At 32.0% G+C, this 13,456-nt stretch overlaps 2 protein-coding genes across 2 annotated transcripts; one reads left to right on the top strand and one right to left on the bottom strand.

Moving 5' to 3' along the window:
• The first annotated feature begins 865 nt into the window (after positions 1 to 865).
• LOC118047433 (tryptophan synthase beta chain 1) lies at positions 866 to 3,467 on the top strand. The gene is made up of 4 exons (XM_035056731.2): positions 866 to 1,290; positions 1,920 to 2,719; positions 2,814 to 2,908; positions 3,108 to 3,467. The coding sequence occupies exons 1-4, from the start codon at positions 943 to 945 to the stop codon at positions 3,281 to 3,283; spliced, it is 1,419 nt and encodes a 472-aa protein (XP_034912622.1). The 5' UTR covers positions 866 to 942; the 3' UTR covers positions 3,284 to 3,467.
• A 4,410-nt stretch (positions 3,468 to 7,877) lies between these two features.
• Positions 7,878 to 12,530, bottom strand: LOC118047434 (glucose-6-phosphate/phosphate translocator 1, chloroplastic). The gene is made up of 5 exons (XM_035056732.2): positions 11,504 to 12,530; positions 10,913 to 11,138; positions 10,147 to 10,369; positions 9,191 to 9,404; positions 7,878 to 8,099 (listed from the first exon to the last, which is right to left on the bottom strand). Exons 1-5 carry the CDS (start codon positions 12,002 to 12,004, stop codon positions 8,088 to 8,090), a joined length of 1,176 nt encoding a protein of 391 aa, XP_034912623.1. The 5' UTR covers positions 12,005 to 12,530; the 3' UTR covers positions 7,878 to 8,087.
• Positions 12,531 to 13,456: the final 926 nt, after the last annotated feature.

Genomic DNA, 13,456 nt, shown 5'->3' with positions numbered 1-13,456 from the left:
ATTTTTGCAAATTTATTTCCTTCAAAAATAGATTTTTAAAAAGTGCATTATTTTTTGATATTTGGTAATGACATATAAATAAGTTAGAAAATATTTTTCAATGTTTGATTATGTAATGAAAAATGAGCTGAAAAATAACTTATTAATGTTTTATTTTAAAAAAATTATTAAAATAATGAAGAATAAATTTTACAAATTAAAAAGTTGAATGAAAATGAAATTAAAAAAAATAATCTAATTTCCTAAATTATCTCAAAAAATAAATAACAATCAAAATAATAAAGATCAAATCTAATAGATAAAAAGTTAAAAACAATTATATTTTTATAAATTATTTCAAATAAAATAAACAACATTAAAAAATAGGGATTAAATCTTATAGATAAAAAAAATTAATAAAAAAACAAATAATAATCATAAAAATAAAAATAAAAACCAAAATTGATATAAAAATCAAATTCTAATAGATAAAATTGAAGAAAAAAATATTTAAAACAAAATATATATCAATCAAAAGTTTAAAGATCAAATTTAATATAATCAACAAATAACATGATATTTTTAAATTTTTTATAATTATTAAAAAATATTTTCTGTTAAAAATAAAAAGAAAATACTTCTTTAAAAGCCAAACTAATTTTTTTAAAAACTAAAAAACTTGATTAATAATGAAAAAACATAGAAAAGTTAAAAAATCATTTTCAAAAAATTACATTCCATAAAAGGCATTAATCTCAGTCACCAATAGGGAAAGTTTTAAAAGTGATACAGTATCCATAATAGTACACATCATCACCAAGACAGAATCATTGCAATCTGCTGTCTCATCCACCAACTAAACTACCCCGCCACGTGTACGTGTGCCCTAACTATAAAGATTCCCCGAATTCTCCAACTCCAAATGCAATAAAACCCATCAAACCACAATCAATCAAATCCCTAATGGCAGCCACCGCTTCCATAACCACCGCAGCAGCAGCAGCCACCAAACCTCAGTCCTCTTCTTCTTCTCTCCTCAAGCCCTACTCTTCTTCCCAATTACCCATTAAATTCTCCAAATTTTCAACGTCTCGCGCACCTTCAAGATTTGCAATTTCTTGCACTTTGGCCCGAGAGGCTGAAGTTAAAATGGAGGAAGTGGCGGATTCTGACCCGGCCCTATGGCAACGACCTGATTCTTTTGGTCGGTTTGGTAAATATGGCGGGAAATATGTACCTGAGACGCTTATGTATGCTCTCACTGAGCTTGAATCTGCTTTCTATTCCTTCAAGGATGATCCTGAATTTAAGGTATCTCTTCCTATCTATACATACATTGGTCTCTGTATATATATTGCGTTTCTGGGCTTATTTGATTTTGCTGAAAAAGAATGTTTATTTCATTTTCGTTTTTCGCTGCCTATAATATATAGAAAGGGTAAAGAATTTGCAAATTTGAAGCAATTACTTAGCGTTTCTGATGAATAAACATTGCAAGATTTTCAGTGGTTTCTCTTGCGTATAGTATATTGCCTGTGCAGACTTTAAGTAGACAGGATTCCTGAAATGAAATACGATTTTGAGTTCTTAAAATATTGAAATTTGGATGGAAGATGTATTGGAAAATGTTGGTTGATTAAGGATATAATGCAATGGTGCCATAACGACACAACCGCACTTGTATGGCAAGTGGTATCACCATACATTGTTTGCCGGTCGGTTTATAAGTTTTTTTTCTTGTGAAATTTATTTGTATTTGAATTTATTTTTTTCCATTTTCGGTGCAATGGTATCACTGGATTTTTTTTCCATTGAGTAGTTAGTATAAACGGATCTCACATAGTGAGAAAGGTTGTGTGCGTGCAAGAAAAGGTATTTTTAGTCCCATTATTTCTATTAATTTGAATGAAATTTATGATACAAATGTTTTTATATCGCAGAAAGAAATAAATGGAATTTTGAAAGATTATGTTGGAAGGGAAAATCCTCTTTATTTTGCTGAGCGGCTTACAGAGCATTATAAACGCCCCAGTGGTGAAGGGCCACATATTTATCTCAAGAGGGAAGATCTTAACCACACAGGTGCTCATAAGATTAACAATGCTGTTGGCCAAGTCTTACTTGCAAAGCGTTTGGGAAAACAGCGCATAATTGCCGAAACTGGAGCTGGTCAGCATGGAGTTGCAACTGCTACAGTTTGTGCGCGGTTTGGTTTGCCATGTGTTGTTTATATGGGCGCACAAGATATGGAAAGACAAGCACTAAATGTTTTCAGGATGCGTCTTCTCGGGGCTGAGGTGAGAGGAGTTCATTCTGGTACTGCAACATTGAAAGATGCTACATCAGAAGCTATACGAGATTGGGTGACTAATGTGGAGACAACCCATTATATTTTGGGATCTGTTGCTGGGCCACATCCCTTTCCTATGATGGTGCGAGAGTTCCATAGGGTTATTGGTATAGAAACAAGAAAACAAGCATTGGAAAAATGGGGTGGGAAGCCGGATGTGCTGGTTGCGTGTGTTGGTGGCGGTTCAAATGCAATGGGACTCTTTGATGAATTTATTAAGGACAAGGATGTGAGGTTGATCGGTGTGGAGGCTGCAGGTTTAGGCATAGATAGCGGCAAGCATGCTGCCACTCTGACCAAAGGAGAAGTAGGGGTGTTGCATGGAGCTATGAGCTATTTGTTACAAGATGAAGATGGGCAAATAATTGAGCCTCATTCAATTAGTGCAGGGTAAGACTTCTAGTTGACATATTTTTATTGGTTTAATGTGGCTCATATTATCACTTTCTTTCCTTTACTTTTAAAATATTATTGTTTTGCATAGGTTGGACTACCCTGGAGTTGGACCTGAGCACAGTTTCCTGAAAGATAAAGGACGTGCTGAATACTATAGTGTCACAGATCAAGAAGCATTGGATGGTACGGAGATCCTATTAAGATTTTTTGTTTGCTCCATCTTCAGTCTTTCAAGATTTTACATCTTTGATCTTTATTACTGCTTTCTAATTCTGTGTAAACACAAATTTCCTGATATGATTGGATTTCTTGTCATTGAGACGCAACTCAATTGTAACATCCTTGCTCTCTTGTTAATTAGTTTTTTAACCTTCATGTGCAGCATTCAAGAGATTATCACGATTAGAGGGCATAATTCCTGCTTTGGAGACATCACATGCGCTGGCTTATTTGGAGAAGCTCTGCCCCACTCTCCCAGATGGAACAAAGGTTGTTCTTAACTGCAGCGGCAGAGGGGATAAAGATGTTCAAACTGCCATCAAGTATTTGGAGGTTTAATCGTGTTCGTTGTTCTGTTTCTTTACTTGATACAGAGGAATAATAGGTTAATGCTATCTTGGTTATGGAAATCTTACAATTTTTTTTTCTTTTTTTTTCCCCTGTATGAAGAGTTTTGTTGTTGTCAAATGTGTAGGACCGAACTCCGTTGCTAAACCAAGTTATGCATTTTTGTTTTCATTTACTTGAAATACACACATGCATGCGCATCATCTTCATAAATTTATCAGGAAAGTTGATGCATCTTAATGTGTGTGGATGTGCTTTTAACATGTATCAAACCACTAAAACTGGAGTAAAGAATGCATGCTTGGCATTGCAAAGATAATTTAGGTGATGTTATTCTGATGGGTAAATTTGAGTATTAGAAAAGTACTATTCTGATACTATTTTGTTTTTAAACGAGTGAAAGCAAGCGCCTTGCTTTATGGAAGTAGTTGATATAAACACCGAGAACCATGGTTCTCTTTCCCGGAGCCATCATCAAATGCCAGTGGTTCTTTAAGTGCAGTGCTAACCCTTTGATATGCAGTTCAATTCCTATCAGCTTATTCTGATGTTCAAACCTCGATGGATTAATGAGATGATGGTAATCAGAAGGGATCTTATCAGGTGGTGAAATGGGTCACGCCCTCAAGTATTTCTTTTCAGATATTCTAACCCTATGGTGTTTTTCTTCCGTTTTCCTGGATTTTTTTATAGCACCAATCCCAGGAAGTGGTACAGCCTTTTAAAAAAATTCTTTTTTTTTCTTTAATTTTCGTGTGTTATAAGTTAAATTACTTTTTTAACATGAAAATTTATTTCAAAGTTGTTAATGTGTTTTTTAGTAAAAAAAAATTAAAAATATATAGGAATTGACTTGAAGTAATCTAATTGATGTAGTAGGTTAAAAAATAACTAGGATAACTCATAAAAATATAGTTTAATTAAAATAAAAATTAAAACGATGTTATTTTTTTTAAGTATTAAAACGATAATATATTAGAATCAATTCAAGTTAACCTGTAATATTTGTTATTTGGGTCAGAGACCTTGATAACCCTATAAAAAGCATATAAAAAAAATATTATCCAACCCAATATTAAAGAATAAAATTGAAAAAAAAAAAATAAACTAAAAAAATAAGTTGAATCAACCAAGGTTAATCTTTCAAATATTGGTCATGAGACCGGGATAACACCATAAAAAATTAAAATAAATTATGAAAATTAATTCATAATTAACTCAATATTGAATGATGATATTAAAAAAAAAATAAAAAACTACTCAAATCAACCAAATAAACTCATAACCTAGGTCATAAGACCATGATGATAATCTCATAGAATGCAAATTGAAAATACATTATAAAGCTTAATCCCTGATCAATCCAATATTAAAGGGTGAGATTGATAAAAAAAAAATCAACTAAAAAAGAAAAAACCAAGTTGACCAGCTTAACCCGCGATCCGGATTATAAACTTGTGATAACCATATATATATATTATGAAACTCAATTCTCAATCAATTTCACATTGAAGGATTAAATTGAAAATAAAATCTAATAAAAAGGATAAAAACAATGACCCAAGTCAACCCGGAATTAACCCGTCAAACCGAGTGAGGAGACAATGATAACTCCATAGAAAACAAATAAAAAAAATATAAAGTCTAATTTTCAATCAATCAATGTTGAAGGGTGAAATTTTAAAAAAAAATCAATTAAAAAAAAATCTAAGTTGACTGACTAACCCGTAAAACTCGAGTTGAATGATGAAATTAAAAAAAAGAGTAAAAAAAACAAACAATTCGAGTTAACTCAAGTTAATATATCAAAGTTACAACTCAAGTCATGTGACTAAGATAAGTCTATAAAAAACAAATCGAAATAATTTATAAAACTTGATTTCCAATTAATTCAATATTGAAAGATAAAATTAAAAAAAAAAATATATCAATTAAAAAAAAGACCTGAATCAACGTGAATTAACCTGACAAACTCATGATTCAGGTCAAGAACAAAAATTAGAGATAAAAGAAATAAGTATCGAAATAGAAATCCCATAAAATCATAAGATAATATTGAAATTATGCATGACCATCTTGAATTTTGATGGGAGAAAAGAGAAAAAAAGCATTACTGACAACAAACTATGTCATTACCAATCACACATGTCATTCTGAAAGAAAGATAACACAATGATATTTTTAATAACATGGAAAAAAGGGTATTTGGGCAACTAGAAGGCAACACTTGCCAACCACTTTTGTTTTTATTATTTTTTATATTTATATAAATATTAAATTGTCCCTCAATTGACTTAATAACAATGTAAAAACCATTGTGAAAATAGAAAAGGCCTATCAAGGTAAAATTTAACTTTTTTTTTTTTTAATGATATTTTGATGTTTCGTTATATTTTTTGTTTTTTATGGTATTTTTTTCTTAATAATAACTTTTTCCCCTTTGTTTTGATAATATTAAAATAATCATTGTCAAAATATTAAAAAGCTCTTGGATACAAATTTTAAAATTCTTGTTTTTAAGTATTTTTTTGTTGTTTCACAGTATTTTTTAAATAAAAAAAATATTTATTTATTATAAATTAATTTAATAATTTATTCCAAATCAAATATGATAAAATGACTAATTAAAAAATACTTTTTAAGACCTCCAATAATTCAATATTTTTTTTGGTTCGAAGGGCAACGACAATATAACACTGTTCTAGCAAAGAATGGAGATGTGTTTTTGTCTGCACATGAACATCAAGAACCCTTTCTTTACATAATATAATGATTTCCATATCTGTGAAAAATCTCGGAGAGGAGGAGGAGCCCACAAAGCAGGGAGGCATTTCAATCAAGGTCACAAAATATTCAATCCACCATGGCCGATGGGTCTATTCTCTCTCAAGTGATAGCCACTGAAATATTAACCCTAGAAACGCTGGAAGATATGACATGGCCTTTCAGCGTCATGGAGAGACAGCTGACGTCCCCTCTCGACGGCGGCTGTTGTTGCCAGGAGAGTCAATCTGCACCGCATGCTTAGAGGAACCACCACCCACTTTGCTCATTCCCGAATCAACGAGGGAGTAAAATATGCAGGTAGCCGACAATACTAGCTGATGCCATTTGAAAGAGACAAAAGCTTTGAGACATGAGCGGTTCTCCATACACAGGCACATGGAGAGTCAGATCGTCTCCAGATCTCAATGTTGATGAGATCCAAAACTTGTCGGTTTTTGCACTTAAAAAATTGTTCAGTGATGAAATCAAGATTCTGGCTATTCGACACATGTTACATTGCATGTAAGATATTTTTTTTACCAAAAAAATTGTATATATAGGCTCTTCCGACACATTATTGTATTAAAAAATATAAGTGTAATTAGAAAAATTTATATATATAATTAAATAAATTAAGAATTATGTGAGTTAATAAATAAGAAGAAAAAGTTATTAATGATAATAAAGATAAAAATAAAAAAAATAAAGAAACATGTATAAATAAAGTTATTTGATCATGCAACATAGATTTTTGACCCAACTTTATTTAATGACCTTGTTTATCAAAATAAATTTTTTATTTAACCAAATGATAATAGAAATAGAAACACATAAAGTTAATTAAATAAAATAAAAGGTAAAAAAATATAATGTAAAGTTACATATATTAGAAATATTATAAAAAAAAATACATATTCTCCATTTATATAAAACATAAAAAGAAAAAATTTATAGATGAATTAGAATAATTAGTTAAAAAAATAATTAAAAAATAAAAAAATAACCATTATTTAAAAGTGTTTAAATAAACAAAATAAAAAAGAAAAGATGTATTAATTTAAATGTAAATTAAAAATTTATTTTGAAGAAAGACAAATAAAAGCATAATTAAATTATTTTTTTTTTTTTAAAAAGCCAGACAATGCTAAGCCAGGTCCATCTATTGGGCCTGCCGGAGGTAGCTAACACGCTTAGGCCCTTATATTTTTTTGTTGGCAAATGAAGTGGCCCTATTTTTTTTTTTTTTTAAAGAAAAATCAGATGCATGTTAAGATAGAAGACACGTGAATATTTTACAAAAACTTTCTAAAACACCACCCATCTTCCTCACGTGGTTCATTGTAGTCCCATGCCTTTCAAATTCGCTCTTTGTCAATAATTTTGGTTAAATTAGCCTCCAATTAAGCCCTCAAAAGACTATATTAAAAAAAAGAAAGCGAACAAAAAAACAAAAAAAAAAACTCTTGAGCATAATAAAATCATAGCGTTCATGAATCTCCTATGTTTTTTTAGAGTATTTGTAATTCAAAAACTTGGGTTTAGTATCTTTGGATTTTTGTACCCTTCCATACAATATCATTTACCAAATGGGTGCATAATATTAAGTTATATTGGATATAGTGTTAGGAATGTGGTTCAATTTTTGTTGAAAGGTTAATTTATAAGAGCACTGCGGAACCCTAAATTGGTTTTTTGCATGGTAAGTTTTACCCTTCTTGCCTGAGAGTAAACTTTTACATCCAATCAAGTATTATTAATATTTTTATTAGAATTATTCTCACTTTATAATAATATTTTAAAATATACAGAATTCGAATACTAAATATATAATGACCTCCATTATTATTATTATTATTATTTTAATAAACTTCTTTTAACAAAGTTTTGGATCTGGAAATGATTCCACGAAATACACAAATAGTTATTGACTCTCTCCCCTACCCTAAGCTGAAGGCCTCTGATTGTCGACATGCTCTCTCTCTCCTTATATATTACACGAAAAGTCTTAAAATTGCCCTGTCTGGTGCATTTACTGCTTTGCCTGCAAAAGACAAGACAGATGATTAAATTACATGAACAGATTATGTTTATCACGGTATTAACAGAAGTTTAGAATGTTTAGCACAGAGCTCGTCCTGCGAAGGAAGAAACCAAGAATATTCCCAGATAAAAAAACAAAAAAAAAAACCTGTCAACTTTCCAACATCTTGAAAACGGTAGGTCTTCACCATGTGCAATAAACAAAACAGGTCTTGTCTAAATCTTAACGTTAGGTACAAATTCTGTACGGTCCCCACCCTAACTAGGAGATGATGTTCAAGTCAACTACCTCCAAAAATATTACGATACCTAGGTGATCAGCTATCAGGTTGGGTAGGTGACACCTAACCCCATCAACACCACCAAAGATCAGCTTGTTTATGTGCTTGCAAGCCCTAACACGAGCGCCTACTAGATTACAGACTAGATTACGAAAGAGAAAGGGAGAATCATATTTTCTACCACTTGACATCTAACAGTTAAGCACAATTCACAGAAATCTCAGCGTCACCATAAAATGGCGATTCCAAGCTGTGGTAGAATTTCCCTTAACCTATGGCTGAACATCACATTGGGCACATGGTGCAGGTAAAAGATCTCCCGTATCTGTATTTATCAGAGGAGGTGCACGTGGCATATTTCCCTAAGTCTTGGATTACGGGTTCAGCTAACCTTGTATATGATATTCAACTTTCTTTCGCAATCAAAACCAGTGTCGGCCACAGACAAGTTGAGATGAATTCTGTAGCGTGGTCTGGTTATATGGTATTTGTCTTAAGCAGGCGATTGGTATTTCTGAAACTTATACAGTAAACAACTTTTCATGCTCAGGATGCGACATGTATACTCTGATGAACCCGTGATAGCTGATACATCATCTTATATTCCAACTGAAAGCATTTTCAGCATTTTCCTTTGTCGTTGTTGACATACAAATAAACAATCAACAGGGGAAGAATGCATGCAAATAAATTGTCTGTATGTTACACAAAGAATTGTCTCAAGGGCATGCATGTCTTTTTAGAAGATCTAATGGCATGGGAAAACCATGAAGCATAATAGTAAATTGATAGAGAGAAGTGGGCAAATTACCTGGGAATACAAGAAGGTTCCAAGGATAGCGATGGCAGCACCAAGAGCATTGATAGGTTGAACGGGTGTGTGGAAAATGATAATGGATGAAACTATGACAGATATACGCTTCATGGTATTTCCAATGCTAAATGTCAAGGGAGAAATCTCATTGAGGGACATGTAAGACACTTGATTGTAAAGATGATAGAACACACTTTGTGCTGCTAGCCACCTGTAAGGTAAAATAAGAGCCACATATGCATTCGTTTAGCAAAAAGCAAGGGGAGAAAGGACTAAATATCACTCACACAATCACATGCAGAAATCTGTTCGTCTAGTAATTCAAATTCCAAAGAAAAGAAAAGAAAAATACATGTTTCGGGTTATTGGACCAGAAAATCGAAAGAAGTTTGCAGAAACCTGTAGTGAAATCTTATTAAAAAAAGTACTAAATTCAAAAGAAAATTCAGTTAAATGCATTGCCACTCCTGTCAATGAAATGCAGGGCCATCAATTGGAATAAAGAGACTAAAATTCATTTCACACTCATCTAAGTATAACTTAAATGCTACTGAATTAGCAACTAAAGTCTTCAGATTGTGTTTGATGTCTAGCACCTAGTTGATTCAGTATATTGTTCATCAGACAAATCCACACAATATATCTCATGACATGCACATACAATAAAGGCTATTCAATTAAAAGTAAGATCATATAGAAATCTAACGGTGAGCCCTCACATGCAATCCTATTAGCAGGACTAAACAATCTTACAATATAAATCTTTATTATTAGTTCAGATAAATACCTAGAGCTCAACTTTCTAAATAACAAGGGGAAAGACATCTAAGAAATCTTAATATCAGTCAATCAAACAAAATCTTTCAAATTAAATTTACATTATGATTTTTAGACATTTCTACCATGTAAAAAGACATACAAGGAAAACTGAGTTTGTAGTATTCAGCAATTACCATATGAAATTTGGTCCAATCTGGGATAGGGCTGTTTGCCAACCTGCAGCCCACATCTGTGGTCCCTCTACAGCGATAGCAAAAGGTGTGAGGATGAAGAGAGACAAGATTGAGAGACAAGCATAGTAGTTCATCCCACTAACGGACTTCCCCTTCATGCCTCTCTTCGAAAATATGTTGCGGAAAACAAAAGCCAAGTTGGAGATCATGGCCCCCATAAAACCTGAAATAGAAAGCCAACAATTAAGTTCATAATTCTGCAAGCAACCCAAAAGAGCAAAATTATTGAAATCACGTTCCAAGCCCAAATAATTTACTTTAAGGACTGCAATATCATAAAATGTCAAATCCCCATGACCTGCAAGAAACCAATAGCTTTAAGAAGAAACCATGCTGGCTCCATGACTCCAGTTGTAGTCAGAAACCATGCAACAGAATCAAAATGATTAATAGGAACTCAGATCATAATTTTTGTTTGATTATCATGAAGAAAGCAAAAGTGAAGTGGGCAGTGCGCATCGTGCCACCATGGCCTTGTTTTTTTTACCAACTGAGATATAACCTATTAATCGTTGGTTTTGCTATCTCAGATTCCAGGTAAAAAAGATCTGAGATCAATACTGCTGTTCGGTGTCTCTTTGAACCTCTACTTAGAAAAAATATAAAAAATTCCAGAATAATGAAATACCTTATTGAATCGATAAAACAACAGTGCACCTTGCAAGAATCAAATCAAATTTCAGTAAATGAAAGCTTGTATTCTTACCAATCATGTTGAAGTTGAGCTCAGTAACAGCAGCCAGTGCACAGCCACCAATGATTGGAACAAGGGACATGTAAACTGATGGAGGGAAAGTCTCACCCAATAGGAACCTTGAAACCAGTACGCTGAAAGCAGGCTCACCACTCTTAATAATATGGGTGAAGGAAACTGCAACCTTCGACATGCTCACCGTTGCTGCTACATGTCCAATTGTATGTGCCACCGCAACCTAAAGAGATGATTATTAGTAAACACAGAGTAGCAATATATATATATATATATATATCCAAAGAATTCCAAAACATGAAAATTTCCCTAATTTGAATTCTAGCATCAAAAGTCACCATAATTGAACCACATTCAAATATTGCTTTGTATCCATTTGAGCGAGTAAAGTTAAAACAGGCGAATTGAGACTTCACTTTCTCAGCTTTCCTCAGCAATCAAACAAAGGGTGATTTTCTTAACAACCCAAGCCAAACCAAAAACATCACTTCCCAATGATTTCCCTCTTTTATTTATCTGAGAAACCAAACAAAAACCTCACTTTCCCTTTTCTATCAAACCAAACAAAATCCAGAAATCAAAACTTACAGGAAATAAAGTCTTCCAAAACTCAAAATCAGTGTTTGGTGCCTCAGCAATCCTTGTAGCCCACGAGATCATCATCATAAGAGATCCGCAAGCAAGAGAAAGAGTAGAGGTCAACCATGGATATGGAAAAGCATTCAAGACCTTCTTGTTGTATATGTTGAAAACAACATTCAAAGCCCACCACGTAGCAAAATAAATCCCAATTTTAACCCTTTTTGCAGCCTCTGACTTCACCTCAGATGCTTCAATTGGCTCTGATCGATCGGCCTCATAAGCCTTGCATGTGATCAAGGTCCTCTTTTGAGGCTTTGACAACTCAAAAGACTCAACCTTCGACACATGCAAAGGCTTTGACATTGAAAGAACTGGTTTTGACTTGTTGGCATTGAGTGAAGGCAGAATCAAAGATCTTTGTATTGCCGACATGTTTTTTCTGCGAAAAATAGTGTCAGATCCGTTGATTGTTGGGGTTATAGTAGATTGCTTGATACTGCAAATCATGGTGTAAAAATTTGATCTTCTGACTCGAAATCCAATCTAATGGGTTTATCTCAAAATCTCAAAAGTCTAGCTCAAAATAAAAAAAAAACAAACCCCTCAAGATCAAAGATATATAGGAAAGCTTACAGAGCAATACAAACTATAGAAAGCTAGTGTCTTTATCGAACACTCTCTCTTAAAACATCAACCAATGGGCAAAAAGGCATGAAAATATAAAGAGGATCCTCCGGGGTATATACTTGTATCAATCTAAAAATTAACTGAAAAACGAAGATCTTGAAGGGTTGTATACTCTTTTAGAAGGGGCTTTGGTTGGCTATTGGGTACTAAGAGAGGACAAGAGAAGGAGTTGGCCTTTTACTATACTTCTTTCTCTGGAATCTCAGTCCAATTAGAAATTTAAGACTCACAGTCATGGGACACTGTGACTGTGTGGGGATCTTTTTTATACGTTTTTAATGAATTTTCCTTCTTTTCAACTACTTTCCTCTTCGAAGAGGTTGGAGGAAAAATGAAAAGTTTGGGGCCATCGGCGGCAACGATAACTTTGTGCTTTGGTTTTGTGCTAATCCAAGAGCGAAATATATATATATATATATATATATATGCATTTCAAAAATAAATTATTTTAAAAAAAATAATTGTATTTTAATATATTTGATATTGATATAACTATTTATTAATTGCAACTAATTAACACATTTTCAATCAAAATTATTCTTTTATATAAAAATATATTAAATAAATTCTTAGCTTTTTTATCAATATAGAAATAACTTTTCAAATAAAATACTATTTTGCCTCTTTAATATAGTTCTCTCTTTGATCTATAAAAATAAGGGATGAAAGCCAGAAATTTTTTGTCTTTTCCTTTTATTTATTTATTTATTTTAGCTCTTCCCTTAAAAATACCAAAATGAGTTTTAACTTTTAAAGCCAAGAATTGATGAGTTTTCCATGGCATGACATGGGTTTAAAATCTTTGTCAAAGGTGAGAAAAAGATAGTTTCTCTAACATTTTCTAATCTACATAATATGGTATTTACTAGATTGAGAACATACCTACTCTAATTTGGAATCAATTTCTCCACAATTTCTTAAATTTTTATGTAGATATAAAAAGTGATTTTTCATGAAAAGTAAATTTCTAAAAAAATAAATTATTTTTTTATATTTGATAGTATATAAAAAAAATAAGTTGGGAAATATTTTTCAGTGTTTGATTTTGACATAAAAAATAAGTTAGAAAATAATTAATTTATTTTTTAAAGTTTATTAAGATAATAAAGACCAAAACTAATAGATGAAAAAATTGTTAGAGGATGAAATTAAAAAAAAAATATATAGTTTCATAAATTATTTCAAATAAAACAAATAGAAATAAAAAATAAAGACCAAATTTAAGAGATAAAAAAGTTGAAAGAGAATGAAATTAAAAAAAATCAATTTCAT

This window comes from Populus alba, chromosome 11, assembly GCF_005239225.2.
Source record: "Populus alba chromosome 11, ASM523922v2, whole genome shotgun sequence".
Classification (NCBI taxonomy): Eukaryota; Viridiplantae; Streptophyta; class Magnoliopsida; order Malpighiales; family Salicaceae; genus Populus; species Populus alba.
The sequence above is the reverse complement of the archived record's forward strand: the minus strand, read 5'-3'. Positions and strand labels throughout refer to the sequence as shown.

Bases quoted from the DNA above. Each gene is read 5' to 3' on its own strand.
- LOC118047433 (XM_035056731.2), top strand. From the start codon at position 943: ATGGCAGCCACCGCTTCCATAACCACCGCAGCAGCAGCAGCCACCAAA. The intron at 1,291-1,919 runs GTATCTCTTCCT...TTTATATCGCAG, and splicing joins AGGATGATCCTGAATTTAAG to AAAGAAATAAATGGAATTTT. The intron at 2,720-2,813 runs GTAAGACTTCTA...TGTTTTGCATAG, and splicing joins CCTCATTCAATTAGTGCAGG to GTTGGACTACCCTGGAGTTG.
- LOC118047434 (XM_035056732.2), bottom strand. From the start codon at position 12,004: ATGATTTGCAGTATCAAGCAATCTACTATAACCCCAACAATCAACGGA. The intron at 11,139-11,503 runs GTAAGTTTTGAT...TCATCTCTTTAG, and splicing joins TTTGGAAGACTTTATTTCCT to GTTGCGGTGGCACATACAAT. The intron at 10,370-10,912 runs GTAAGAATACAA...TTTCTATTTCAG, and splicing joins GCTCAACTTCAACATGATTG to GTTTTATGGGGGCCATGATC.